The sequence below is a fragment of the Toxorhynchites rutilus genome, chromosome 3, assembly GCF_029784135.1.
Source record: "Toxorhynchites rutilus septentrionalis strain SRP chromosome 3, ASM2978413v1, whole genome shotgun sequence".
NCBI classification, from domain to species: domain Eukaryota; kingdom Metazoa; phylum Arthropoda; class Insecta; order Diptera; family Culicidae; genus Toxorhynchites; species Toxorhynchites rutilus.
In genome coordinates, this window is record NC_073746.1 from 47,397,955 (window position 1) to 47,425,001 (window position 27,047).

Genomic DNA, 27,047 nt, shown 5'->3' on the forward strand with positions numbered 1-27,047 from the left:
TTTTTGACAGCCTAATATGTTGATTTGGTTCTCTTGGGCATTCATGGCCGTAATTTATTGGTTAAACCTTGTCAAACATTGCTGAATCGTTCATGTACCGAGACTACCTGGAACAAATCGCTTTTGGATCGGGATGTGATATCGTTAACCATTAGAACGGTAATCATGGCTCTGAAGCTCTCAATATTCGTAAAACCAGACAAATTCTTTATTTGCTATTCATCTCACGAACATGGGGGCGAATGGTATCATTACAGTAAAATAAAACAAAATGAGCTAACGTGTTCTAGTTTCATCAAAGCCATCGAACGGTTTGTATTACCACTTGGTTGAATGTTCAGACCGTTTATTGGCTGCTTTCTCTTGAGACTAAGCATCAGCTTGATTCACCTCTCGATTGTGGTTTGCTGTGTATATTTTTTCGTTTGTTTTTCTTCAATAAATATGTAGCAAATGAGAAGATTTGGTGCAGAAAAGCGATAGTATTCGTGGTTCTTCTTCACGTCGGGTTAAGATATAGTTTTTATGGGATGCCTGGGTAGAGTTGGCTCGAGGTGTTCTAGGTAAAAATTCGCTACAAATGTATGTCGTATGTGATTTGTATTACTTACTGGGTGCGCTCAGCAAGCGTACTTTGATTGCCATCTGATTTAGAAAATGATTATCATTTTCTGAATGAGGTGAATTTCTAATCCGATTCATAAATGGTACAATACTTGCTCGTTATTTTCAGTACTATTTTAGCATGCAATGGTTGTTTTTTTGTTTAAATTTAAACTTGTTTAATTGAAGCTTGATATATTCGACAAAACAATTATCCACTTTGGGGTCTTCAATTATCTGGGGAAATATTTTAACCCTAAATGCAACTGAAAAAAGCACATCGCGCGTTCCTGAAAAAAAGTGTCAAGCGATGGAACCAACGTTTTCCGGAACGTGGTGGGATCATGTTCGCTGAACTCACGTATAGCACTGGTATATTACTTGCATTTCAGTGTTGCCTCATTGGAATCGATTTATAAGAGTTGCATCTCGCAATACAAATTATATAATTTATTCGCCACATTTATGGTCTGTGCATACTCTCCAATGGACAATGCATGAGGAGTGAATGCAAGTCTTGATCGTAAGCTACACCCACAAAGTCTCGAAATCTGTACGATTAGAAAAAGTTCAAATTTCGTTCGCGAGATATCACGGCTTATATTGATTCGCTCCATCATATGCTGAATGAGCCTCACGATCGTATTAGCTTCATTCAAGACAATCTATGTGATTTCGATGGTTATGCGATATGTGGTCGGCCAATCACGATATCCAGCATATTTACCGATCTTGCCGATATTTTACATTTCTCGCTTGCAATCACTGACAAGCTGACAACATTTGTTGAAACTCGAATATTGGTTCCAAAACATGTTCCAAATTGTTGAAAAAATAACGTCGAAGAGTTGACTGAGAGGGCCCCTAACACAATGCCTTTTAATTCCTTGATACAAGGCTGCTTGTTTGTACAAAATGTCATTCTCTTGGAGTTCTCGTATCTTGCCACAAAAGCACGTCTAGAAATTTGTTATTTTTTCCATAATTAACTCTGTTTTTCAATGATTACCGTATGCGTGGTAATGTTAGCACCATCGTACAAATAAGATTCCCGTTTCAGCCGATCACCTTAGTTTGGCAGTTGCACTATGACCAAATTGCAGCGTATTCGTGATTTGTCCCACGCGCAAATATCGCAAAAAGATATTTCAATCGCCGTGTCCCGGTGAACTGTGAAAAGGGTCTTGGACCGAGAAACGAAAGGACAACTACCGCGAAGGTGGCCACAGCTCGTCCAAGGTCATCTCGGATTCCGATGGTTATCGCTGTCATAAAACGGCACGGAAAATCGTGAAGGAAGATTGTGGGCCAAAGTCGAGGGCACGGAAAAAACTCACATGATCACCAACCGCAGCCGAGAGCTATGAGTCGAGCGATGTAAAAAAATTTGGAATATCCTCAAGCGAAAAAAAATCCGGTAATCCTGTTCACCGATGAGAGCATGTTTACCGTCGATCTAGTATCAAATTCCAGAACCGATCGCTGCAGTGGTTCTCTCCCGGTAAAAAATGTGGCCGACGAGTATAAAAACGTGTTTAGGCGGATTATGGAAGCGGTGTGAATAAAACAGACTGAATGGAAAAAAACTACAGCTAAACGTTTGTTGTTCTGAATGCTTTGACCGTGTGTAATACAATGAAGATCAGCTCACAGGTAGTCGAGCGGCGGTGATGGATATCGATGATACACGAACCTTACTGATATTCCGAGCCAAAAGTTGCGTCTGCTACAGTTTGGCAATCCTGCGCTGTTATCGTCCTCGATAATTGGATGTAAGAATCTAAACACTGTTCGATGACGGGCATGATAGATCGTCGAGAGTGTTGAACGCCTAATAAGATTTACTGAACACGATCGTAGCTGGTTTCAGCTTCCATCGTCAACCTTTAAATATTATGGCTTCGTTTCGACACCTGTACCTTCTCTCTGATTCTCGGTCTGCATTTACGGGATCTGGATTATCGGCTCCTGGTTTCTGTGTGGTTCCAATCTTTCCGCATTTGGTACATCGAGGTTTCTTCTGTGGCAATGGACATTTCGCTGACAGATGACCTCTTTAGTTGCAATTGAAACAAAGTCTCACTGACGGTTGCTTTTCATCATCTTTGGATATTACTGGATATTTCACGGCTTCCTCCTTGACGTATGGTTTCGTTTTTATTACACCTTTCATTCGGAGACATTTTGGAAGACAATGAATAAGTTCCCAGACCTGATTAAGGACCTTCGACATCTGGTGCTCCTGTAGCTTGTCGTCGTTCACGTTCCTAATAATGTAGACAATGACAGCTTTTTATGTCGAAAAACAGCATCTGCAGTATTTACATCTTAGGGGTGAGGAAATAAAAAGCAGCGCTTCAGTGAAATATCTAGGTGTTATCCTAGATGCTAAACTAAACTGGAATGCGCACTTAGATTCAACAATTAGCAAGACCAACTCAGCCCTATGGGCATGCTCTAAAATGATAGGAAGAACATGGGGCCTTAAACCAAAAATGGTTATGTGGGTCTACACTGCAATTGTGCGGCCTAGGATAACCTCACTTGTATGGTGGCCAAAGACTAAGGAGACTGTAGCTACAAAACAGCTCAACAAACCCCAACGACTAGCATGTGTTGCAATTACTGGAGCAATGTGAAGCACTCCTTCAAAGGCATTGGAGGCTATCCTTCATCTGGTACCTTTGAACCAATATGTTCAGCTAGAGGCTCTAAAGCTTAAAAGATGGAAAAAATACTAGACGGGGACAAAACTGGTCACTTGAGCATCCTAAATCTCTTGCCCATTGGACCAGCTTCAGCGGTGAACAATGATTGGATGGAACCTAGGACTAATTATGACAGAGTTATCGAACATTCTCGTTCAGTATGGGATGAAGGTGGTTCAATCATGTTCTACTCTGATGGATCGAAAATGGGAATCAGAATAGGTGCCGGAGTGTATGGTCCCAGAACAAAAATCTATGTAGCTATGGGAAACCGGCCAACAGTTTTTCAGGCAAAAATAGCTGCAATCATAGAATGTTTAAATGTCTGCCTCAAAAGAAAATATAGACATGCTAACATCTGCATATTCTCAGACAGTCAAGCGGCACTTAAAGCTCTAAATACTTTTAAATGATCTTGAAAAATGGTCTGGGAATGCATTTCCCTTTCACGGCAATTAAGTCAGATAAGTTCGGTACAATCGTACTGGATTCCCGGCCATTGCGGTATAGAGGGCTACGAGCGAGCAGATGAACTTGCCAGGAACGGTTCAAACTCATCATTCACTGGTCCAGAACCATTCTGTGGACTTTCTGACTGTGTGTTGAAAAGTGAGCTAAGAAATTGGAAGACCGGGAAGTGACAGCCAATTATCAAACAGATTATTCCTTATTGGCACCTATCTCGCTATAGCTTCCAGTCTACTCCTTCATCAATAAGCGATAGATAAGCTTCAAGTGTAGTATAAAAAAGAAGTATACCACAATAGTTCAAAATAATGGACGCAGTGGTTAACCCCAACAGGGGGAAAAAATATCGTTTTTTCTTTGTTTTAAAAAATAGTCCCGGAACTTTTTGGATGCACTGTGTAGAGTGGTAGTGAAATCTCGAGCAAAAATTTCCGGCTGTTACACGTGTATATGACCAAGCATCCTGGTAACGTTATGGTGTTTGGATTGGTGGCTTCCAATGGCAAAAAATAATCCGGTGTTCATTTCAAAAGACAACAAAGTAAACACGGAGTTCTATATTGAGATCTTGAGTCATTATTTCTTCTGTTGATCAAAGAGCAGTACGACCCGATGCCAAATGTTGTATTTCAACAAGATGGGGCTGCGTGCCACACCTCGCACCATACTCGGAAGTGGTTGCAGGAACATCTGCCGTTCTGGGCGAAGGATATGTGACCGCCATCCAGCTGCGATCTCAAATCGCTTGATTACCCAGTATGGTGCGTCATGAAGGCCTTCAAGTGGACGGTACAACCCTCAGCGATCCGGCAGATACATCGATTACACTCGGAGAATGTTTAGCGGGGCTGTCTTTCATCTCCGAATATGACCCGAGTTCGTCCGTCGACAGGGAGCGATACCACTTCGGTCAGCAACTTTGTGATCCTGGTAAGCCGTCCCAATAATCCTTTTAGCCGGAACGTAATCATCGGAGAACTTGTCGTCGCCCTACGTTCCGCGAAAGGTGAATCAACCGGTCCTGATGGTATCGGATATAAGACCCTGAAACAACTGTCCCTGTTTGGAAAATCCCTCCTTCTCAGCAACTTGAACGACCTGACGAGTATACATGGATTTCCCGAGAGCTGGAGACACAGTAAAGTAACACCCATACCTTCGGTCTACCGAAGCAGTAACATCGTCAAAGACTACCGTCCAGTTTCCTTAACCTCCTGATCCTGGAAAGAATGACGGATAGACGCCTGGTCACCTTTCTGTCCAGAACTGGAAATTGAACTAGAAGAACAGCTACCTTCCGACCGGGTATAAACGCCAACATCTATTTCGCGAACCGCGGAGAGGTATAACAGAACATAGATCCCGTTTGTGCAGAAAACTCTGGCAGATTGGGGTGTTGACAGTTCACACTTCACTTCATCAAGAACTTCGCCACTCGCCTTCGAGGTCAAAAGTGGTAACAGCAGCTTCCGAGTTTTTCACGGCGAGACCGGATTATCGCAAGGTTGTTTTCTTGTTGTCATTTTATTTATCGTCCCCATGAATAGCCTGTTCCAGGTCCTGCCTAGGGGAGTCTTCGTGTTCGTCTACGCGGATGACATTCTTCTGATGGCAATGGGTGACACCCACAGGCCGGTGGGCGGCCGAGAGAGGATTCAAACTTTCAGCGCAGAAGAGCGGCCATATGGTCATATGCGGCCACATACATCAGGGTCTGAATCCAGCTGTACAAAGAATACATTTCTCATCGAAAAACATTAAACATCCTCGGAGTGTTCGATCATAAAGTTAGCTTCCTCCACCATTTCGAGGAAGTTAAAAAGAGCAAACTTGGTTTGGGCCAAACGACTGGAGCTTCTCAACCAACTGATATCGTGGAGAACGGTATCATAAACAACTTATGAGCCGGGGCGAGCTCGGCCGGTCTGCAAGAACACTTTAAGGTTATCATAGCAGAAAAATACCATCTCCACGAAATCAAACATACGAACGTCTCGAAAGAACCATCAGGAGTTGGTTTTGAGGTAAGCGACGGTTATAACAGATTGATTTCCAGCAAAAGACTTGCAGACATCTGCCAGATCTTCTCGGCAGAGGTGACCGAAATTTTCAAGGCAACCGCAATCCGTGACACTGTGCTCATGTGGGTTCCCAGACACAGATGCGTCGCAGGGAACGAAGCGGCCGACCGATTTGCCGGAATCAATCCCATCGGACCGTTCTTCACTTGGGAGGTGTCGCATGATGACTTGAAGTTGTTGATCATCAACTCTTTCCGTACTTTTTGATCCGAAAGGTGGTTCGCAGAGAGAGAGAGACGTAAGGTTAAGGGCACGATGGCTGGGTTCGAGTACGTGAAAATGATGCGAGAACAACGAATCCTGAAGACTGACCACTGATCGGTCTCGCACGGACCCTTCCACTGCCACCATTGGTGTGGTCGCTTGAAATATGATGATCTGCGAAATCTGTATGTAATTAGCGGAACCACTTCAAGAGGCTGAAAGCTTCTCAAATAAAGAGAAATAGATCTAGGCTACATTTATAGGACCTGCCGTGCGTTACGGAAGCGTGTGGAGACCGTAATTGCCGCAAAGTCGAAAACGATCGATGATTACCATAGTTCAAGACTCAAAAACATCCCCCTTCTGAATGAATAAAGAAATCTAAACCGAAATTTTTGAGAATTTTTTAAATTTTGACACTGCTTAATGGTGCAAACATTATCACACATACGGTACTGCATTATGGCTTGCATGGGCGAGAAATACACACTTTACGGAGAAGCCTTCTCTTACTCTTCATATGGTCAGTGGTGTCAGAGGTACCAGGATCAGAAGTGTATTGGTGAGTTGATATAGATCATTGTAATCTGGCTTATATAAACATGAAGCTGATCGGCGATTTCTAAAATTTCCTCGCCTAGTTTATAAATGTTTAATAGTGGAAAAATAACAAATGAGCCTAATAAATAATTACAGAATAAAACAAATTGTAGGTCAATCTGATTCCGATTATACATTGTTGCACTCGCACGATCTGCATTTAACTTTAATGGAATGGAATATTCACCTGTATTCGTGTGATTAGGATCTATAAAATGGAGGGTAGAAAAGGTTTTTGTTTCTTCATGGTAATCTTCCCATTGCTACCTGACTTAGTTTCAAGGGTTCGTGTGTAGTTATGTTATTCACGGTATTCCTTTCATCCACTCGTGAAACGAGATCCTTCGTGAATGCCAATCAAATGTGATTTAAAAATGCCAAAATCGGTTCAAGAAGAGTTTCGTTTCTAACAGTAGTTTCTAGGATGTCTTTCGTTCGTCACATATGTTTTATTATTTGACTAAATCGGAATACATGCGCTTTTGCAAATATTGCTAATATTTGCGTGAGGATTGACGTAAGTTGGATGAAACAGCAGATGATGCTGATGATGATGATGATGGTGATGAAATTGATGACGATGAGCAAGCTTATTCCGCTGAGAACGAATACTGCGAATCTCGCACTCACAAGCGTTCCGAGAACAATGTTCACCGGGGGGTAACTCAATCCTAGTAGCGCTCCGCTGCTTACGTATTCGAAATCGAAAGGTCATAAATCAGGAAATCTATAAAATAGATGAGAAATCTGATGATGTTAGTAACAAAAGTCATGGTGTTAGCAAACATTGAAGAAGGGAAAAGGAAACATCATAATTTTAGCCATATTATGTATCGAAAATGTAGACGAATCAATGCTCACCTCATGCTGTCCTCTTTGTAGTTGTCCGGAATGACGAACAGATCCGGTGAGATGTCGTTCCGGAATTCGAACTTCTGAAAGGTGATTTTAGCCGACACGGTCGGCAGGATCGGTATGTCGATCTTCACCGGGAAGCCGCCGGGCAGTTTCAGGGTGACAAACTCGCGCAGTTTGCTGAAGTGCTTGAACGGGGCGATCACCTCCAGCACACTCAGCAGCATGTCGACACTTAAGGGAAAATCTTTGCTCTGGAAAGATACAGTAGAAGTAGAGGTGAAAATTATGTAGATTTTGTTATGTATTCAAATTAAATTATTTGTTTTGACTATCTGTTTAAGGGGGGACTGGACAATCGAAAAAAATGAATTTTTGTTTTTTCCATTTTTGGGAAGCTTATGCCCTTAGAAATATTGTCCTAAAAGGATTTTTCGATATTTGATTTCGTTGGAAAGTTACAGCGAAAAGTATGAAGTCACCTCAAGGGATTTAGTATATCTGTACGAATTTTAAAACGCGTTTTTCTCGAAACTGAAATTTTTTATCAGCATGTAAAAATTAATTATCTAAGGCGTTACACAGCCGTTTTTTGATATATCATTTTTTCGATTTTTTAAAAATCGCTATTTCGAGATTTTTCATGAAAAATATCTAATTTTTAACAAAAATGGCCGCCGTTTTGGTAATTTTTGGAATATTCAAGAACCCCTATGTAACGCTTTAGGTATTATTTTAAAGTTTCAAAATATTGATTGGAATTTGTTCTACGACACCCCGTTGCTTCAGAACCGATACCACCAGCAAGGTACCGATTTTTAGACAGCATCTACGCATCCAGCTGTCAACAGCGTCATAATCATTATTCGTGCACTCAAAAAATTGAAAACACATCTTCAAATATACCTTAAACAATAACCAAAATACACGAACACTTCACTTCATCCGTAACATCCGAAAAAATCCACGAAAATTCATTATTTTCCGACCTTCCAGACAGGGGCCCCCTTAAAAGAGCTCCTGGTCCATAGCATTTCACTGCAATACGAAAGTTACGTGGGAGCTTGCGTCATCCATTGTGCTCGGGACACCGATTAGTCATCGATTTTAACATAGTTCGTTGAAAGTCGTACAACATGCTTCAACACAGGGCCAAAGACAAGTGGACCATGAGAGTCTGGCCATAATATTTGCCGACACCATGTTCCACACACACTACGAGCGTTAAGAAAGACGTTATCAAATCGGTGCATACCCCACGAGTGTACCTGTGACGGAGTGCGCGTCATACCAAACTACGTATGAATTTCGCAGCGAAGTACTGAACATCTTAAAGGTGAATCCCGAATTGACTGAATTTTACTTATTCAAGCAACCTGTCGGTCGACCGTACTTTGTAGCAACTTAAACAAAACGATGAACGGCTTCGGTTTACCCGAGCCAACTGTCGTAAGAAGACTGTCGAGAGGAGGCTGTCACGAGTATACGATACAACATTTTGAGGGCGAAAATGTTGCGACTTCGACTGTTTCACATCCTAAGATCATCAACAACTACTCACAAGCAAGGTAGTGGAAGATCGGCCACAATTATAGACGCAGAAGGTGTTCGTTCTCTTTCTCGTGTCTTGAACAACAAGGATTCACTGAACCAAAGGGATGCCGTCGAAAAGTTTAACTGTTCTCACCAGAGCATTGAAAAGAGTCAGAATAAAGTGCTAAAAGAAGACAACAGCTCCGAAATACACTGAGAAATAGATTTCGACGCTGAAATCCCAATGCCACTGGTTGATAAAAATGATTTCGGAAAATGTTTTCCTGTTATTTTCCTGCACGTTCCCGGAAACGATGAATACTATTCCATGGATAGTTTTAATGCAACATAAAATGTATTAAGTGTACCGGTATTTTTCTTCGGTTTTACAACAGATGTCGTAACTTAATTATTATTCCAGTGAATCAAATTTCCAGACAAATGTCCAAATTTCCATCGTTGGAAAGCTACTGTCACTGCGCGTCTTTTTCAGTATATGTCAAAAAGTTGAAGCGTAAACAACATAGTTGTTTGCCACTTCGAATATGTCGAATTTCGTACCAACGAGAGTGTTTTTGCGGGGAGTGTTGCTTTATTACTTCAATATGAAGAAAAAAGCTGCGGAAAGTCATCGCATTTTGGTGAGAGTTTATGGTGACCATGCTCCAACTGAGCGAACGTGACAGACGTGGTTTGCACGGTTTAAAAGTGGTAATTTTGACTCGGAAGACGAAGAACTTTCCGGACCGCCAAAAAAGTTTCAAGATGATGAATTGGAGGCTTTACTCGATCAAGATCCGTCACAAACGCAACAAGAACTTGCAGATACACTTGGAGTAGCTCTGCAAACCATATCCAATCGTTTAAAAGCAATGAGAATGATCCGAAAGATAGGACATTGGGTGCCGTATGAATTTAAGTCACGAGACGTCGAATGCGTTTTTTCAAGTGCGAACAACGGTTTCAACGACATGAAGAAAGGTTTTTTTTTGCATCGAATAGTTATTGGCGATGAAAGTGGGTTCATTACGATAATCTCAAACGTCGGGCAACGTATGCATACTCCGGCCATGTATCAACATCGACGGCCGCGCGGAATATTCACGGCCAGAAGGTTATGCTGTCTATTTGGTGGGACCAGCTGGGTGTGGTGTACTATGAGCTGCTAAAACCGAATGAAACCATTACGGGAGACCTCTACCGACGACAATTGATGCGTTTGAGCCGTGCACTGAAGGAAAAACGGCCACAATACTAGCAAAGACACGATAAAGTTATTTTGCAGCACCACAATGCTCGGCAACATGTCGCGAAACCGGTCAAAACATACTTGGAACCGCTGAAATGGGAGGTCCTATTCCACCCGTATTCTCCATACATTGCTCCGTCCGATTACTACCTTTTTCGATCGATGCAACATGACTGGTTGACCAACACTTCTCCAATTTTGATGAAGACAAAAATTGGATCGATTCGTGGTTAGTCGACAAAATATTTCCGATTATTTCCGCAAAGGGATCCGTGAATTGCCAGAAATATGGGAAAAAGTTGTTACTAGCGATAGGCAATACCTTGAATATTAAATTTGTAACCATTTTTGTAGAATAAAGGATTAATTTTTGAAAAAAAACCAAGAAACTTACCGGTACTCCTATTAAGCTTCAACATAATTTTGAACACATAGTGATGATGTACATTGTTATTTTCGAGGGAGGTATTTCTAAGCTGTGGTTCAAGCTCAAGGTTTGACTCTCAATCAAGTTGAGTACCAGATCGAATGTTTGAAAAAATTTAGATCCCGTTTTAACAAAAACATCATGCAGATGAACAATACGTGTTTTGACCGTACAAGCGTGGTCCGATAAGTACATAGCCTCATCGCCCGATGGTGTCAGTATCGCAAGAGAGATTACTTATCGTACATTCTTGTAAACGGCTACTGTCAAAATTTCAGCCGAATCGGGCTCGTAGTTTTGTTTTGACCGGAAAAAATGGAAATTCCGCCGTCGCCACGGCCAAATTGATCGAATTGCACTACGAACTGCTGCCCCATCCTCCGTATTCTCCAGATTTGAACTAAGAATAAATACTTACCATAGCAACGGTGGCTCTGAAGTTCTTACTCGATTCCTTATAAACTAAGTCACGTCCAAGGTTAGGATACTGTCCCGCCTCCGCCTCGATATACTCCTCCCAGGTGATACTGTTAGTTGATGGGGGCTGCAGCGAGGCTCTCCGGATGATTTCTCCGTTCTGATCGATACCCTGCGCTTGGCCTCCCTTCGTAAGGGACTCCATGAGCGCTTTGTTCTTCTGCAGATCATCCCGGGAAAGGTGCTCCCGCCTTTTGCGCTGTTCCAGGGTCAGCCCGTTAATGGTGTAGAGATCACTGTCGTACTGTCCGGCCACCGTTTCTTTCTTGTCCTCGCGAAAGATCCAGCCGGATTGTGCTTTCGTAAAACTAATACTTTTGGTTGACATTTGCGCCGCGAGGATATCGCTCGACATCAGTATGTCCACCTCGTCCTCGATCTCCATTTCCGTTTCCTCGTGGCGAACGTGTTGATAGCAGCGGCACTCGTTATCGAGCGCCGTCAGTGAGTCTTTGGGGTGATTGTCGCCCTTGAAGATGAAGGAAATGTCCCCCCGCTCCCAGCGCATGTCTGAGAAATCTACCAGCGTCGTGTCGAGTCTTATCGAGCAGCCCGACTTGTGGATCTTGCACACGTCCGACGGGAGGATGCGTGAGATCAGCGGAACCCACGAGTGGAAGTCCCACTTCAGTTCCATGTAGAAATCGCCCATCTGCTTGAGCGCCTTGACCAGATTGGGTCTTCGTTGCTCCATCTGTTCGCGGGCTTGTTGCTTCAGCTTTTTCAGCAAGGAACAAACTGAAATGGATTGATCGAAACATTTAATACATTTGAACGCACTCGTTAATTAGCACTCACTAATTTGCCGATCCCCATACGAGATGGCTTCGGCCAACGGTGACCATCCCTGTAGATTCTTTACTTTAACCGGTGCGCCGTGTGCAAGCAGTAGGTAGGTGCATTCTGTAATGAAAACAAAATATAATGTGTGAAAGATTGTCAAGATTGTTTTATCAAATTGGATAGGGTGTAAATAACATGATATTCTCGAATGCTATTGAATTTCAAATCTAAGCTTATACAATGTTGGGTTATGTTAAACTACCATGGAAGGCAACCACGAACAGCCCTGTTCACTGAACCTTGGTTTGGCTACATGCAAGAACATTATCGATTGATTAGTAGATTTCGCCCAATACGTAGCCAATACAACCCTTCCTTCATCATTTTCACATTTTCACACCCCGAAGCCACGGAAAAATACGTCCCTCATGATCGTCTTGCGGTGACGGGGGGCGGCAGTAAGCGCAACCGATAAAAATAGCACACCGTAATGCTCGTGGCTCGAATAGCCAACGCTCACGGAAATTAGCAATAAAGTTTACTATTCTTGTTTATTCTGGGTTTCCATTCGGTTACAGCTAGCGGTTTCAGAAGTAATAGTCGCCGGTGGCTTTCTCAGGAAACTCAATTTGGAACATTCCGTGATTGAATCGAATCATGGAGGGTTGGGAGCAAGGATGTCAGCTTGTTTTTTGTTTCAAATTTCTGGTCGGTATTAATTGAGACTTGTTGTGCTGGACTAAGAGCCATAAGCAATTGTAACAGGGTCAAAAAATGTATAGCATATCATTCAAGTATTTCGCAAAGCCTTATAACATCTGCAAATAAAAAAGGAGTGTTATCGGTGTGCGCTGATAACAAAGTCGAAAACGTATTTAGATTGCACTGTGGTGATCTGATTTCACTTATGACCTAGTTTAGATTGCAATACAGCACGTTCAATGTTTATTCAGTCCATTTTTTCGTGTGAAACCGAATCAAATGGAAAAAAATGTTATGTAAAGAGAAGACGAACAAGTTCGCTGACCCCTATAAACAGAGGATACCCTTCCCGACGTCGTGTCTGACGAGAAAAAACCTGTCATCGCCTATAATGAGGATGGCGGTGTATTCAGCTAGTCGTGTATCAAATACAGATCAAGGCAAAGCGGAAAATCTCCAAGCATCCAAAAATAAACCGCACGCAGAATTTTCGGATCCTTTCGCCGAATGGTTGGGAGAACAGAGATGAAAGGTTTTTCTGCACATTAACCTTCGCGTGGTTGTGCTGCCGGAAGGAAGCAGAGACTACCGAAGTAGAAGAATGAAAAAATTTTAGGAATCCATCCCCTGTGCACACTGTGGGCTGAATAATTAAAGTAGAATCAATTTAATTATTTATGTTGTGTTAGATTTTTAGATGAAATGCTAAGCCATCTTTTACATTTTTATTTATAGAGCTTATTTTCTGCCATGCAAAAATGCTAAAAATCATATTCCGCTGTCGCGTTAAGAAACACATGGTCTTTGCAACGAGCAAAAAAATGTTGTTGTTTCAGTCGAGACGGAATCGCTGCTCATTTCACAACACCAGTTATCGGTTCCTGTTTGTTTTGACGGCAGTTTTGCAGGTGCCTCTCTTTAAGTTCTGCAGGTTTGGGGAAGATTCATCTTTGGAAGAATCGAAAAAAAAGGTTTCAGGTGAAAGTCGCCTCTTCCTGAGTCACGGTTCAGCTTTGAATACTACAACTATCACGAAACCGCTTGTGTTAGTGTAAACGTTTCGAGGGACACTGTAACCAGAAACCAGTGTTTGCCAAATGATCCACTCAATGAAAAAATCGCTTTCGTTCGTTCAAATATGATCTTTCAGGAAACATTTCCCCCAGCGGTATTCTATTGTTGTTATGTGCTGCAAATCACGACACAAAAGAGAACGAGACAACTCTGAATCGGCTCGCACTTCATTGCACACCAGCATGCAAGCAAAGCTATCATATACGCTTTCGGTGCAGAAAGCTTATTTTCTTCTTTGCCTCTAACATATGCATACCGACCTCTCCATGCATCATGAAACAGCAGGATCGTACGGACAACGCAAAGCGAAAGATTCATATTCAGCTAATGTAGCAGATCCTGATTTTTAAGTCTCAGAGAGTGCAAACTATATGATTATTTAGCTCGATAGAGGCTAAGGGAAGGGTAGTCAGATTATATTTTCCATTTTTAACGCCTCTATCCCTTGAAATGTGTATATTCATATAGACCGCATAATTTTACTAGCAACACCGCTCCAGTGAGAAGCAAAAACTCTCGCGTTTTATCTCTTTTCCCATTCGCTGCTCTCCGCAAATGGTGACGTAATGATGACGTAATTTTTCTTGTATCATTTATTGCTTTGCACTTGTCTGTGCAGTGGGTTTCGCTATAGTAAAATGGGACGATATATGCGGTTCAAACTTGTATGCAGGCTTCGAAAATGGTATGCGATGTTTGATACAGATCGGATATGCAATCAACAGTATTCGTTCCTCTCTCAGTTTAATCACTAAATATTACACAAGTGATTACTGACATTCATACAAGTATCTGAATGATCCTCTCATATTTGGTTATATGTTCGTGAGAGTTTACTTGCATGACACATTGTGTATCATTCGATTTTGATCGAAATCCAAACACTGCCAGAAACTAACCACATTCGAGGTACTGATTTTTTTTAAATCAATTCAATGAAGAAGAGCAGTGAGCATACAGAATCCTGCAAGCCATGATTGTGAGGCACACTGATGCCCATTTAGGAACTTCGTTGGACTGAAGGGTTTTGAACGAACGTCTCAAATTAAATCCAAATACTTAGTGGGGAACAGCAGATCATGGAGTACTAAACCCAGGAGTAAGCCCGCAAAGTAATGAACATATCATCATATGTCAGGAAATTAAGTTACTATTGGGTGTAGGGACCAATCCTAGAGAGAACGAGAAAATACGCACTACTCGAGATACGGCAGGGATGGTGAGAGATTCACTGAATTGTCTGCTTCTGAAACCTGCTAAAATCTCTACCAACGGTATTGAGTCGGTTCCGACAGCGACGAGTAGCGATTACAGGAGATATACGTGAAATGTATCACCAAATCCGAATCTGTGAAGAAGTCACAATGATTTCTTTGGCGTACTGATTAAACAGAACCTCCAAGCAGTAGTGGTCATGGTGGGGATGATCTGGGCAGTCGTGACACTGACGAGGAAATGGCACACTTGACGATAGATGTTAAAACTGTGCATTCGAGGACGGATTTCAGGATCAGTAACATTCTAGTGCATTTCGGTGTTGTATTTGCACGAATCAGAGCAATCCATCTAGGCAACAGGAAATACCGATTCGTGCCTAGTTCAGTAGAACGGGTATTGGGAATAGAACAGGGTTTATGAGCCTGTTTAATCCATTTGGCACGATAAGCAGTTTTTTTACAGGGTTTTCAATAAGGTCGAATAAAGGGTGTGTCACATCAAATTGCATCACGGAAAAAACGCTGTAGAAATTCGCCCAGTAGACCGATCCTTTTGAAAATTTTAGACAGTAAAATAAAAACTATTAAACAACTTTTGGCATTTTATTCATACTTCGAGCCCAAGCCCGTATGCTCGCACCTTCCTCTTTACCCCGTCCATAAGGTTCTGTACAACGTCAGGTTGTAGTTTTTTTTAACAGAAATCCATTTTCTCTTGAAGTCCGCCTCCGATTTGACAACTTTTGGGTTCTTCCGGAGGGCCTGCTTCATAATCGCCCAATAATTTTCTATTGGGCGAAGCTCCGGCGCGTTGGGCGGGTTCATTTCCTTTGACACGAAGATGACCCCGTTGGCTTCGTACCACTTCAACACGTCCTTTGAATAGTGGCACGAAGCGAGATCCGGCCAGAAGATGGTCGGGCCCTCGTGCTGCTTCAATAGTGGTAGTAAGCGCTTCTGTAGGCACTCCTTAAGGTAAACCTGCCCGTTTACCGTGCCGGTCATCACGAAGGGGGCGCTCCGCTTTCCGCAAGAGCAGATCGCTTGCCACACCATGTACTTTTTGGCAAACTTGGATAGTTTCTGCTTGCGAATCTCCTCCGGAACGCTGAATTTGTTCTCTGCGGAGAAGAACAACAGGCTCGGCAGCTGACGAAAGTCCGCTTTGACGTAGGTTTCGTCGTCCATTACCAGGCAATGCGGCTTCGTCAGCATTTCGGTGTACAGCTTCCGGGCTCGCGTCTTCCCCACCATGTTTTGCCTTTCGTCGCGGTTAGGAGCCTTCTAAACCTTGTATGTACGCAGGCCCTCCCGCTGCTTGGTCCGCTGGACGAATGAACTTGACAAATTCAGCTTATTGGCGACATCCCGGACCGAACTTCTCGGATCACGTCTAAACTGCTTAACTACGCGCTTGTGATCTTTTTCACTGACGGAGCATCCATTTTTTGCCGTTCTTCACCTTCCGGTCGATGGTTAGGTTCTCGAAGTATCGTTTTAGTACTCTGCTGACAGATGCTTGGACGATTCCCAGCATCTTACCGATGTCCCGATGTGACAACTCCGGATTCTCGAAATGAGTGAACAGGATTAATTCACGACGCTCTTTTTCGTTCGACGACATTTTTCCAAATTTACGAAAAATTGACAGTGAAGCATGGCCGACGTGATCTATACACTCTTATCTGATTACAAGCGAAAACTGAAGATATAATTCCTAAAAATTAAATTTCTACAGCGTTTTTTCCGTGATGCAATTTGATGTGACACACCCTTTACATTTAAAAAGCCGGGGCAGCTGGGAGGACAAAAAGATTTATCGGGAAAATCAGACAAATTCTACCAACACCACGCTTGGACGATATTCGCCGGGTAGTCGGTGCACCGTCCTGTTGAAAGACGTAATGATACTTCCCGTAGAGGTCCCGAAAAATCCCCCGACCAGAACGGGAATCGAACCCGAACACCCGGCATGATAATGTGAGACGCTAACCACTCGGCTACGGGTGCACTCAAAACGCCTGGATACGGACCCTCAAGCCATCACCGACACGGTGATCTGGCACTGCGGGATGTTTATGGGGGTATAAATGAAATTCCGCTTCACCCCGTGGGATTTCAATCGCCGGAATATGTCGCCGTGTCGCTCACCTCTCGCAAATAACATTACTACGTCGTGTTACTCCTTCATAGTGAGCGGTATACAAACAACAAATGACAGCAAGTCGTCACCGTGCGCGTTGGTTGGACACCCTGTATATTATATGCTTCCGTTCTTATATTATATACTTGCGTATAATAGATCGATGTTGTGTAGAGCAACGTAAGAAAAAAGTTTCAAAACAAACTGCTGTCAAAACATTCCAGATTCGATCACTAGATCCCTGTAGTGGAATGAACAGTGCGTCTAGATATTAAATGACCTAGGCCAAGGACATAGTAAACGAGATGCGGTGCGATGCGATCAATTGGATCTCATCGCGTGTTATGACATACTGACCGCTTTAGATCGCGCGTTTTTTGATGTTCCATTCCACTCCATTCTACATGTAAACAACTCAGCACAAGGATGCCAGATATGATATATGATATATGAGATAATTTAGTAATGAATTGTATGTATGTGACATTTTTCTCAAAAAATCTCCAACCGAACATCTAAATTGACGGTAAAGCAAACGAAACATTTCTCTCAGTGGTATTTGGTTACTTCTTCTCAAGTGTCTTATATTATTTTTTCATTCATTCAATCAACGGCATTTTTTTCATGTGCGTGTATTTTCCTGAATGCTTTATGATAAGCCTCGATCAACGATATTGAAGATCGTTTTTTTTCTGTGAACCTGGTAAATTGAAAGCCCTTAATCAAACGTGGTTTTCATTATATGCATAATGTAAATTAGAATCAAGTTATATGATTTATCGAACAAAAGGAAAATAGTAATTTTACTACTCAATTTTTATTTTTGTTCGATGAGTTCGATTGTGAAGATATATTATTAAAATCGTCTGGCAACCATCACTTGCGTTCACTCGCGGCAAAACACTTCACAAACAGTTTCACCGCATTGAAATCCGCATCACTTCGCGTTTACTATGGCTGATGTCACATTAGGCGGATTCGTCGCCGCGGATATCGCGACGGTTTTTTTCTCGATTGGAATCGCTTCCAAAACCGCCCCGCTCTGTGCGACATGGCTCATTCACAATATACTGTAGATCCTCCGCTGCCGTTTTCCTCGCGGAATCCGCGGTGGCGAATCCGCCTACTGTGACATCAGCCTATGGCCGGAATCCGTCGCGATATCCGCGGCGGCGAATCCGCCTAATGTGACAGTCATGTCTGGGCGGTTTCTATTTGAAGTGTGGCAACACTGGTCCTGGTATCAGTATTCCAACCTATACAAGTTGAGCGTAGGCAGCAGAAAAAGGGGCTCACGCTCAGGGCTCAGCCTTATCAACAATTCAGTTGAGCTATCATGTTGTTCCATAATGTGAGTGTGGCTTGAGGCAATTTTTATGCTTATCATTTCCTATGCGAGCTACAAAAACCGTCATTCTTCAACCCTCTTGGATAGAATGGAAACAGCAGAAGGGCCACATTCACCATGAAGTGGTGTATCGAACTTTGACCAATTTCAATCGCTTCTCAGAGATTGAACTTTATGCGAACAGCGATATCTTTTATTTTATCAACAGTTGTCGCAGATAACGTAACGAAAGAAAAAATGAGGTTGCTTTTTACTTCGTACACGACCACATCATTGGCGTAGGTCTATGAAATTATTTTATTCAATTTGCGTAAGTGTTATTCTTCTTCTTTGTGTAATAATTTTAAAAACTATCGCAGCAATATGTTTAATGATTTTGTCGCCGGTTGGGTCGCTAGCTGAATGATTGATGATTTGTAATTGTGCATCTGCAGTGACGATTTCCTCAGGCTCCTTGGTTTTGTAGTCCGTGTTAGAGAAAATTATAAGAATGACTAATGTGCAATTTATTATAAGAATGACTAATATTTTGGTAGAAAGCATTGCTGTTGTAATTTGTAGTAATAATTATTAATTACTAGCTGACCCGACAAACTTCGTCCCGTCCAAAATTGTTTTTTTGTTATTAATACTTCAAACATTCACGTTTTCTTACTAAGCGCAAGTTCATAAGTGCAATCGCAGAACTGTTCATTGATTGTTCTTCTAATCGACCCCGTTGAATTAACCTTTTACTTTAAAATTCCTAGTACTTCTACCAAAACTCATCATTATAATATCAGATTATTTTCAGACACAATTCTCGTTCAAGATTTTTCAACTACTTGCGAATAACATGTTTCTCCGTTACATGGAATGAATGTTTGATACAGAAATGATATAATAAAGACAGACCCCTCCTTTCTTCTCCCCTTAGAGAGGGGGGAGGAGTGTCTATTCACCATAGAAACGTTTAGTGCCCCCTAAAATCTTCACATGCCAAATTTGACTCCATCTGCTTGGTTAGTTTTCGGGTTATGCAGAAATTTGTTTTTCATTTGTATGACAGCCCACCCTAAGAGAGGGGGAGGAGTGTCGAACAACCATAGAAACATTTATTGCATCCTAAAACCTCCACATGCCAAATTTGGTTTCGTTTGCTTGATGAGTTCTCGAGTTATGCAGAAATTTGTGTTTCATTTGTATGGGAGCCTCCCCTTAGAGAAGTGGGGAGGAGTGTCGAACCATCTTAGAAATGTTTCTTCCCCATACAACCTCCACATGCCAAATTTAGTTCCATTTGCTTGATTAGTTCTTGATTTCTGCGGAAATGTATGCTTCATTTGTATGGCAGCCCCTCTCCCCCCTCAGAGAGACGGGAGACGTTTCACCATAGAAACGTTTTGTGTTCCCTAAAATCTTCGCATGCCAAATTTGGCATTTTCTTGATTAGTTTTCGTGTTATGCAGAAATTTGTCTTTCATTTGCATGGCAGCTCCCCCTTAGATAGGGGATGGAGTGTCTAACCACCGTGAAAACATTTATTGCGCCCTAAAACCTCCATATACCTAATTTGATTTCGTTTGCTTGATTAATTCTCGAGTAATGTAGAAATTTGTTTTTCATTTGTATGGCAGACCCCCTAAGAGAGGGGGAGCAATATCTAACCACCATAGAACCATTTATTGCATCCTAAAACTTCCCCTCGCCAAATTTCGCCATTTACTTGATCAGTTCTCGAGTAATACAAAAAATTGTGTTCCATGTGCATGGCAGCCCCCTAAGAGAGGGGGAAGGAGTATCTAACCACCGTAAAAACATTTATTGCACCCTAAAACCCTCACATGTCAAATTTGGTTTCGTTTGCTGGGTTAATTCTCGAGTAATGTAGCAATTTGTGTTTCATTTGCATGGGAGCCCCCATGCTATCATGAAAACCTTCCCCGGCCCCAAAAACCCCTACATAGCAATTTTCATGTCGATCGGTTCAGTAGTTTCCGAGTCCATAAGAATCAGACAGACAGACAGAAAACCATTTATATATATATATATATATATATATATATATATATATATATATATATATTTATATATATATATATATATATATATATATATATATATATATATATATATATATATATATATATATATATATATATATATATATATTGGGGTATTGGGGTATAATATTGTATAACAAATCACATCTCAATTCTTCTTCTTTTCATTTGTTCAGACTTTAAATTTTACGACTCACTCGTCTCCGACATCTTAAAGAATTTCCGATTCGATTAGTATACAAATTATCAAAATTAAATGACGGAAGTTTTGAGCCAATCGCAAAGTGTTTTTGACTGTATTGTGCGAAATCGAGTCCATGATGAAATCTAGGCCTGTAATGTATGTGTCTTTGGATAATTTCAACCAAGGAGCATTGGATCCCAATAATTTTATTATACTAAGCTTCAGTGACGAAATCTATTTTCTGACGTACAACTACGTCTTTCAAAAAGTGTGCCAAATCAGAAAACAGGTCACGTTTTTATGAAATAAACTTAACGTTAGTAACTATTTTCACAGCGAACGAATTCTGATGATTTGTATACTTATCGAATCGGAAACTCTCTATGATTTGTTTGATATGCTATAATTACGTTTTCCTATTCCCTAAATGGTTTAAATTAATGAAAACAAGAAGAATTGCCTTTTCCCATATATTTGTTCTGCCGATTTGTGTGCTGACCCTACCCGTACCATCAATATCGAGGAACTTATGCATTCACTTCTGCACATATTTGGTATAGATAGCCATCCGCGATTTTAAAACATACCACTGGCAACGAGGTTGCTTCGATGGCCACGAAGCAACCTCGTTGCCAGTGAGCGTTGAGCGTGAGGGAATTGTCTTTCTCAAGAAGAAGGAATATGGAGTAGAGTTTCCTTCCACAAGGGCCCATCAATGTGTGCTACGAGGATCATTCAGAAAATGTTTGTGCTAGTGCGGAAATGGAAGAGTATCCAGAATTTTGGAATACGGACATACACTGCAGTTATTTAGATACAACGTATCTTTCGTTTTCAAACTCCAGTATGAAAACCTTACTGTTGCATGTTCTGGGGTTCGATCACACCTGGAGCAGAGTGTCGGAGTAAATGTGTTTAAGTGTTTATGTTTGTGTTCACAAAATTGTTCGCGTGTAAGAAGATTGGATTTTCGCGTTGCGCTTAAAAAATGTTGAGCGTTGCTTCTATTGTTTAGACGCCATTTTTATAACTGAAGAGAAAACGTCAAAATCGAAATAGAGGAATCATTCATTTAATCATTTCATCCACATTCAGCCTAAATGATACTTTTTTTGCATATGCAATTCGCGTTGACGACATTGAACTCAAGTGTTCAAGTTTTTCAAATGCAAATGTTTTCAAAAGGAATACGTCGAATCAGTCTTCCATGTTTCACAAAAAACACTGCGTCCGGGATAAACATGTCCACGCCGCTGTTCACAGTTTTGTGTTTGAATACAAACATGATTTTTTCGTACCTATGTTTGAAAATGTGACATGTTTGTATTCGTAGTATGTTTGGACATACGATGTTTAATCCTAATGTTTCACATGATGTTCGAACATGGTGTAGTTTCCCTTTTCACCCCAAGCACCGGCAGTGCGTAAAGTAGAAGAAGCGAATCGGACACCACACCACCACCACTCAACGCGTGGTGTGTTGGTATGTTGACATAGAAAAAACGCTTTCCTATCATGACAATGGGTGGTTCGTCTAAAATATTGGGCAAATAAAATAAACCTGTTTATCTGTTCTGAACAAAATAAACGTCGATTGATATAAGAGATTTTCACAATTGATATCATTATTTAGTGCACGCATCAATTTATATATTGAACTAGCTGACCCGGCAAACTTCGTCCCGCCCAAAATTTGTTTTTTGTTATCAATACCTTCAAACATTCACGTTTTCTTACTATGAGCAAGTTCATGGGTCCAATCGCAAGAATGTTCATTGATTGATTTTCTAATCGACCCCGTTGAATTTACCTTTTGCTATAAAATTTCTAGTATTTCTAACAAAACTCATCATTATAATATCACATTATTTTCAGACAAAATTCTCGTTCAATATTTTTCAACCACTTAAAAGTAACATGTTTCTCCGTTACATGGAAAAAATGTTTGATACCGAAAATATGATAGAATAAAGACAGCCCTAAATCGGACAATTTTTTTACCTCAGAAAGGTGGGAGGAGTGTTGAACCACTTTAAAAATGTTTCTTGCCCCCTAAAACCTCCACACGCCAAATTTGGTTTAGTTTGCTTGATTAGTTCTTGAACTATTCATCAATGTATGCTTCATTTTTATGGCAGTCCCCCCTCAGAGAGAGGGGAGGAGTGTCTATTTACCATGGAAACGTTCCGTGTCCCCTAAAACATTCGCATGACTCCATTTGCTTGATTAGTTTTCAAATTATGCAGAAATTTTCTTTCATTTGTATGGAAGCTCCCCCTTAGAGAGAGTGGTCTAGTGTTTAACCACCGTAAAAACATTTATTGCACCCTTAAACCTCCACATACCAAACTTGGTTTCATTTGCTTGATTAATTCTCGAGTAATGCAGAAATTTTTGTTTCATTTGTTTCATTTTTTTTGTGCAGCCCCCACCCCCTCCTTAGAGAGGGGGGTGGAGTGTCTAACCACCATAGAAACATTTATTACACCCTAAAACTTTCACATGCCAAATTGCGTTCTATTAGCTTGATTAATTCTCGAGTAATACAGAAATTCGTGTTTCATTTACATGGCAGCCGCCCCTTAGAGAGGGGGGTAGAGTGTCTAACCACCATAGAAATATTCATTACACCCTAAGACTACTATATGCCAAATTTGGTTTCATTTGCTCGATTAATTCTCAAGTTATGCAAAAATTTGTGTTTCATTTGTATGGCATCGTAAAGACGAATACTGCGAGGACTTCGACGAAGCGAGCGCCTAGGAAGGCGTCACCAAATCGGTGTGTACCTCACGAGAGTTGCTGTGACGGAGTGCGCGTTATGTTGGAGGGCACTACCTAATCGGCGCTCCGTTGGGAAGCGAAATCCTGCGAGGGTGGCTGTGATGGGGCGCGCGTCAAGTTGGAGGGCGCTTCCTAATCGGTGCACGTCTCGACAGGTAAACGGATACTGTCACGAAGAACAGAAAAATGCCTGCCTGGCAACGCCTCATCGTGGCCTGGATGGAGGAACACTGCGAACATTTCGAAGGAGCGAGCATCATGGAGGAAGCCATCGACAAACTGGTGCAAACCCCACGAGAGTAGCTGTGACAGAGTGCGCGTCATGTTGGAGGGCACTACCTAATCGTCGCTCCGTTGGGAAGAGAAATCCTGCGAGGGTGACTGCGACGGGGCGCGCGTTAAGCAAAATTTATTACACTCTGAAACTTTCACATGCCAAATTTCGTTCCATTTGCTTGATTAATTCTCGAGTAATACAGAAATTTGTGTTTCATTTGCATGGCAGCCCCCCCTTAGAAAGGAGGGTGGAGTGTCTCACCACCATAGAAACATTTATTGCACCCTAAAACCCCTATATGCCAAATTTGGTTTCATTTGCTTGATTAATTCTCGAGTTATGCACAAATTTTGTGTTTCATTTGTATGGCAGCCCCCCCTTAAAGAGGGGGGTGGAGTGTCTAACCACCGTAAAAATTGCACCCTAAAACCTCCACACGCCAAATTTAGTTTCGTTTGCTTGTTTAACTCTCGAGTAATGAAGAAATTTGTGTTTCATTTGTATGACAGCCCTCCCTTAGAGAAGAGGGAGGGGTCTGGAAATATGATAAGAACTTTCCTCGACCCCATAAACCCCTACATACCAATTTTCATGTCAATCGGTTCAGTAGTTTCCGAGTCCATAAGAATCAGACAGACAGAAATCCATTTTTATATATAGATTCAAGATTCATCTAACATCCGCTATTTGATTTGATTAGCTATTTGAATAAGTACTAACATTGAATAGAGCGTGGCGGAGATGTTTAGTTACTTTCTTTCTTTGTTTTTAAGAGGCTTTAAACTTTGCAGTTCATTCGCCTCTAATGTTTAGTTACCCACAACAAATTTTTATTACAATATAATTTTAATCGAATATAAAGTACCAGAATTATTCAGCAGTGACATGTTAGGCGTAACGCTAACCACTCGACCACGGGAGCAACAATTTTGGCTGGATCTTTAAATACAAATGGCCAATATTGCTTGTTCGCGACGAACGCGACCCGAGCTATAAAACGAGCAAAGAAGAGGAGAAGAAAGGATTATGCAATCGCATGCACACATAGCATATGTAGTGTAGTGTAAGTGTAGCTTTTAGTTTTTTTCTTTCATTCAGTTTGTGATAACATCGATAAATTAATGGTGTGTTTTAGCCGCTGAAGGTTGCATCTAAAACTAATTTTTGGGTATTTTTTTTTTGTCAGCATGTGTACGAGAAAGCTTCTCTCTATTCAGAGAATGTTTTCTTTGCACGAAACCAAGGATTATTTAATCAGACTTGCAAAATGTGCATGAACTCATAGCCTCTCAGTTCGTGCAACTTTTGTAATGCGAACTAAATTTCAAGTTCGTTTCTGTGAAAAAGCATTCTACGAAAAAATGTTTTCGGATGAATAATTTCTTTCCGTGTATGAAAAGAAACGAAACGAAAGCAATGAATACTGTGACATCGGGTGATATGTTTGTACATGATGTTCTTGAATTATAAACATCGTGTTTGTTCTCATATGTTTATGTTTGTGTATCATTGTTCGTGTTTGGGATAGATATTCAACACTAGCGAAAATCATGTTCGAATTCAAACAAAAACATGAAATTCTCACATCGCGTGGACATGTGTAAGTGTTTTTCGGAAGACTGCGTTGAATTCAAGTTGGCCAAATTTTGCTCGTTCCACCTTTAAACTTTCTCGTTTGATTTATAACAGCGCAGCTCACAAGATGCATCCCTGGACCTTCAACGTATTTTTTGCATTCATATTCAAACTTCCCCACATTATTGGTTTAGACTTTTCAAATGTAATGTTGTTTGTTTGTAGGTATCCAGACCAAGGTTTAGTGAAGACTTGTTCGTGGATAATTCCCGCCGCGGATCATCCGCTCGCGTATAACAACAGCAAAAACCAGAACGGTATATGTACTATCATATATTCGACTGAATCCATGAATTAACAAAATTCATGAGTTTGCTTTAAATACTATGCTTTAATAGAAAAATCCCATATCCATACTATGCATTATTTAGATTCGTTATGAAACGGTTATCTAATACCGCCATCTAACGTTCCTAATAGTATTCAAACAGCCCTCGTTGACGACTGTAGAAATGCATAATATTGTATTACGTTCATCTATACTGTAAACATGTACACATGGACATTTACTAGCGGATTAGTGCAAGGACAGCCTTCACATCATCCATCGTTAATCTTGCTATTATTGATTCTGAATAAAAACCATACTTCTTTACACTTCTCGTTCGATCGCCCTAAACAATCCCGAACTCGACCTAGACCACTTGTTGTTGTTGGTTGTTCATAAAAATCGATCGGTGGACAGAGTGTAACTTTAGTGTGTAGATGATTTCCATAACAACTCACAGCACTCACAATGCAGGCTGCACTAATTTGTGATTTGAGGAAACGAACTTTCGCTTCTGCAGCCCAATGTTTGACATCAGTCAGTAGTGGGTGAAAGAATGAGGGGGCGTCGGAGGAAAATGTTTTGTCTATATTTACCTTTCCTGCCCAGCATGACCGCGAGATGCAGTGGTGTATTGCCTAAAAATACAAACATGAAAGTATCGGTTCAGTCAATATGCGCGGATTTGGAATGAAATAAAAAAAAACGATATAAAACAGGCGCTTATAGTCGATAGGAAACACTTTTTTATGGTTTGTTTATCAATAAAAATCGCTCGACTCGAATGGTGGAATGTGGAGAGGTGAAAACATAGAAAAGCAATTCGTTTAGTGTGTGTCATGTCTATCATTGCTGATTATCGATGCATGAAGCTTCTTATGGTGTATCTAGGTAGATAGCGGAAAATTGATACTACACTCCAAATAGACAGACATCCACTTAGACGGGAACTGTGACCGAGGATAACCGAGTGCACGGGGATCAATTATCCCGAACAATCTCACTGAAGTGGCCACGAGCAAAACTCCTGAAGGCGATTGCAAACTCACCATGTTTATCTTTTTCCGTGGGCTCGTGTGTTCGCAGTAGTTGGGACAGTTTCCTGGTGTCACCTTTGAAAACGCACTCATGCAGAGGATACGTTTCGGACATTATTTTCGCCTGGTTCTGGTGCTGATGAATGAAAACATTTTACTGACAAACCTCGTCACTGTTACAAAATTCGCTACGTTCGGCGTACAGCTCTCTCGGTTCACTAATGATTACATACGAGGGTGGACAATATACTCTCACTCACGACATCAATGGGCCTTTTGCTCAAAGCGTTTACAAGAGGAGAAAGGTGAAGGTCAGAGCAACGGTGCGGACAGGTAGTTATCGAACGA

The 27,047-nt window shown here is 41.3% G+C and overlaps 1 protein-coding gene across 2 annotated transcripts; it reads right to left on the reverse strand.

The window, feature by feature from the left end:
• Positions 1 to 172: 172 nt before the first annotated feature.
• On the reverse strand, positions 173 to 27,047 carry LOC129779783 (ankyrin repeat domain-containing protein 13C). 2 transcript variants are annotated; one of them, XM_055787481.1, is made up of 6 exons: positions 26,712 to 27,047; positions 26,259 to 26,300; positions 12,004 to 12,108; positions 11,147 to 11,943; positions 7,526 to 7,773; positions 173 to 7,391 (listed from the first exon to the last, which is right to left on the reverse strand). In XM_055787481.1, the coding sequence occupies exons 1-6, from the start codon at positions 26,812 to 26,814 to the stop codon at positions 7,376 to 7,378; spliced, it is 1,311 nt and encodes a 436-aa protein (XP_055643456.1). In that variant the 5' UTR covers positions 26,815 to 27,047; the 3' UTR covers positions 173 to 7,375. The 2 variants fall into 2 exon arrangements, with proteins under 2 accessions (XP_055643456.1, XP_055643455.1); XM_055787480.1 differs by having other exon boundaries at positions 173 to 7,411.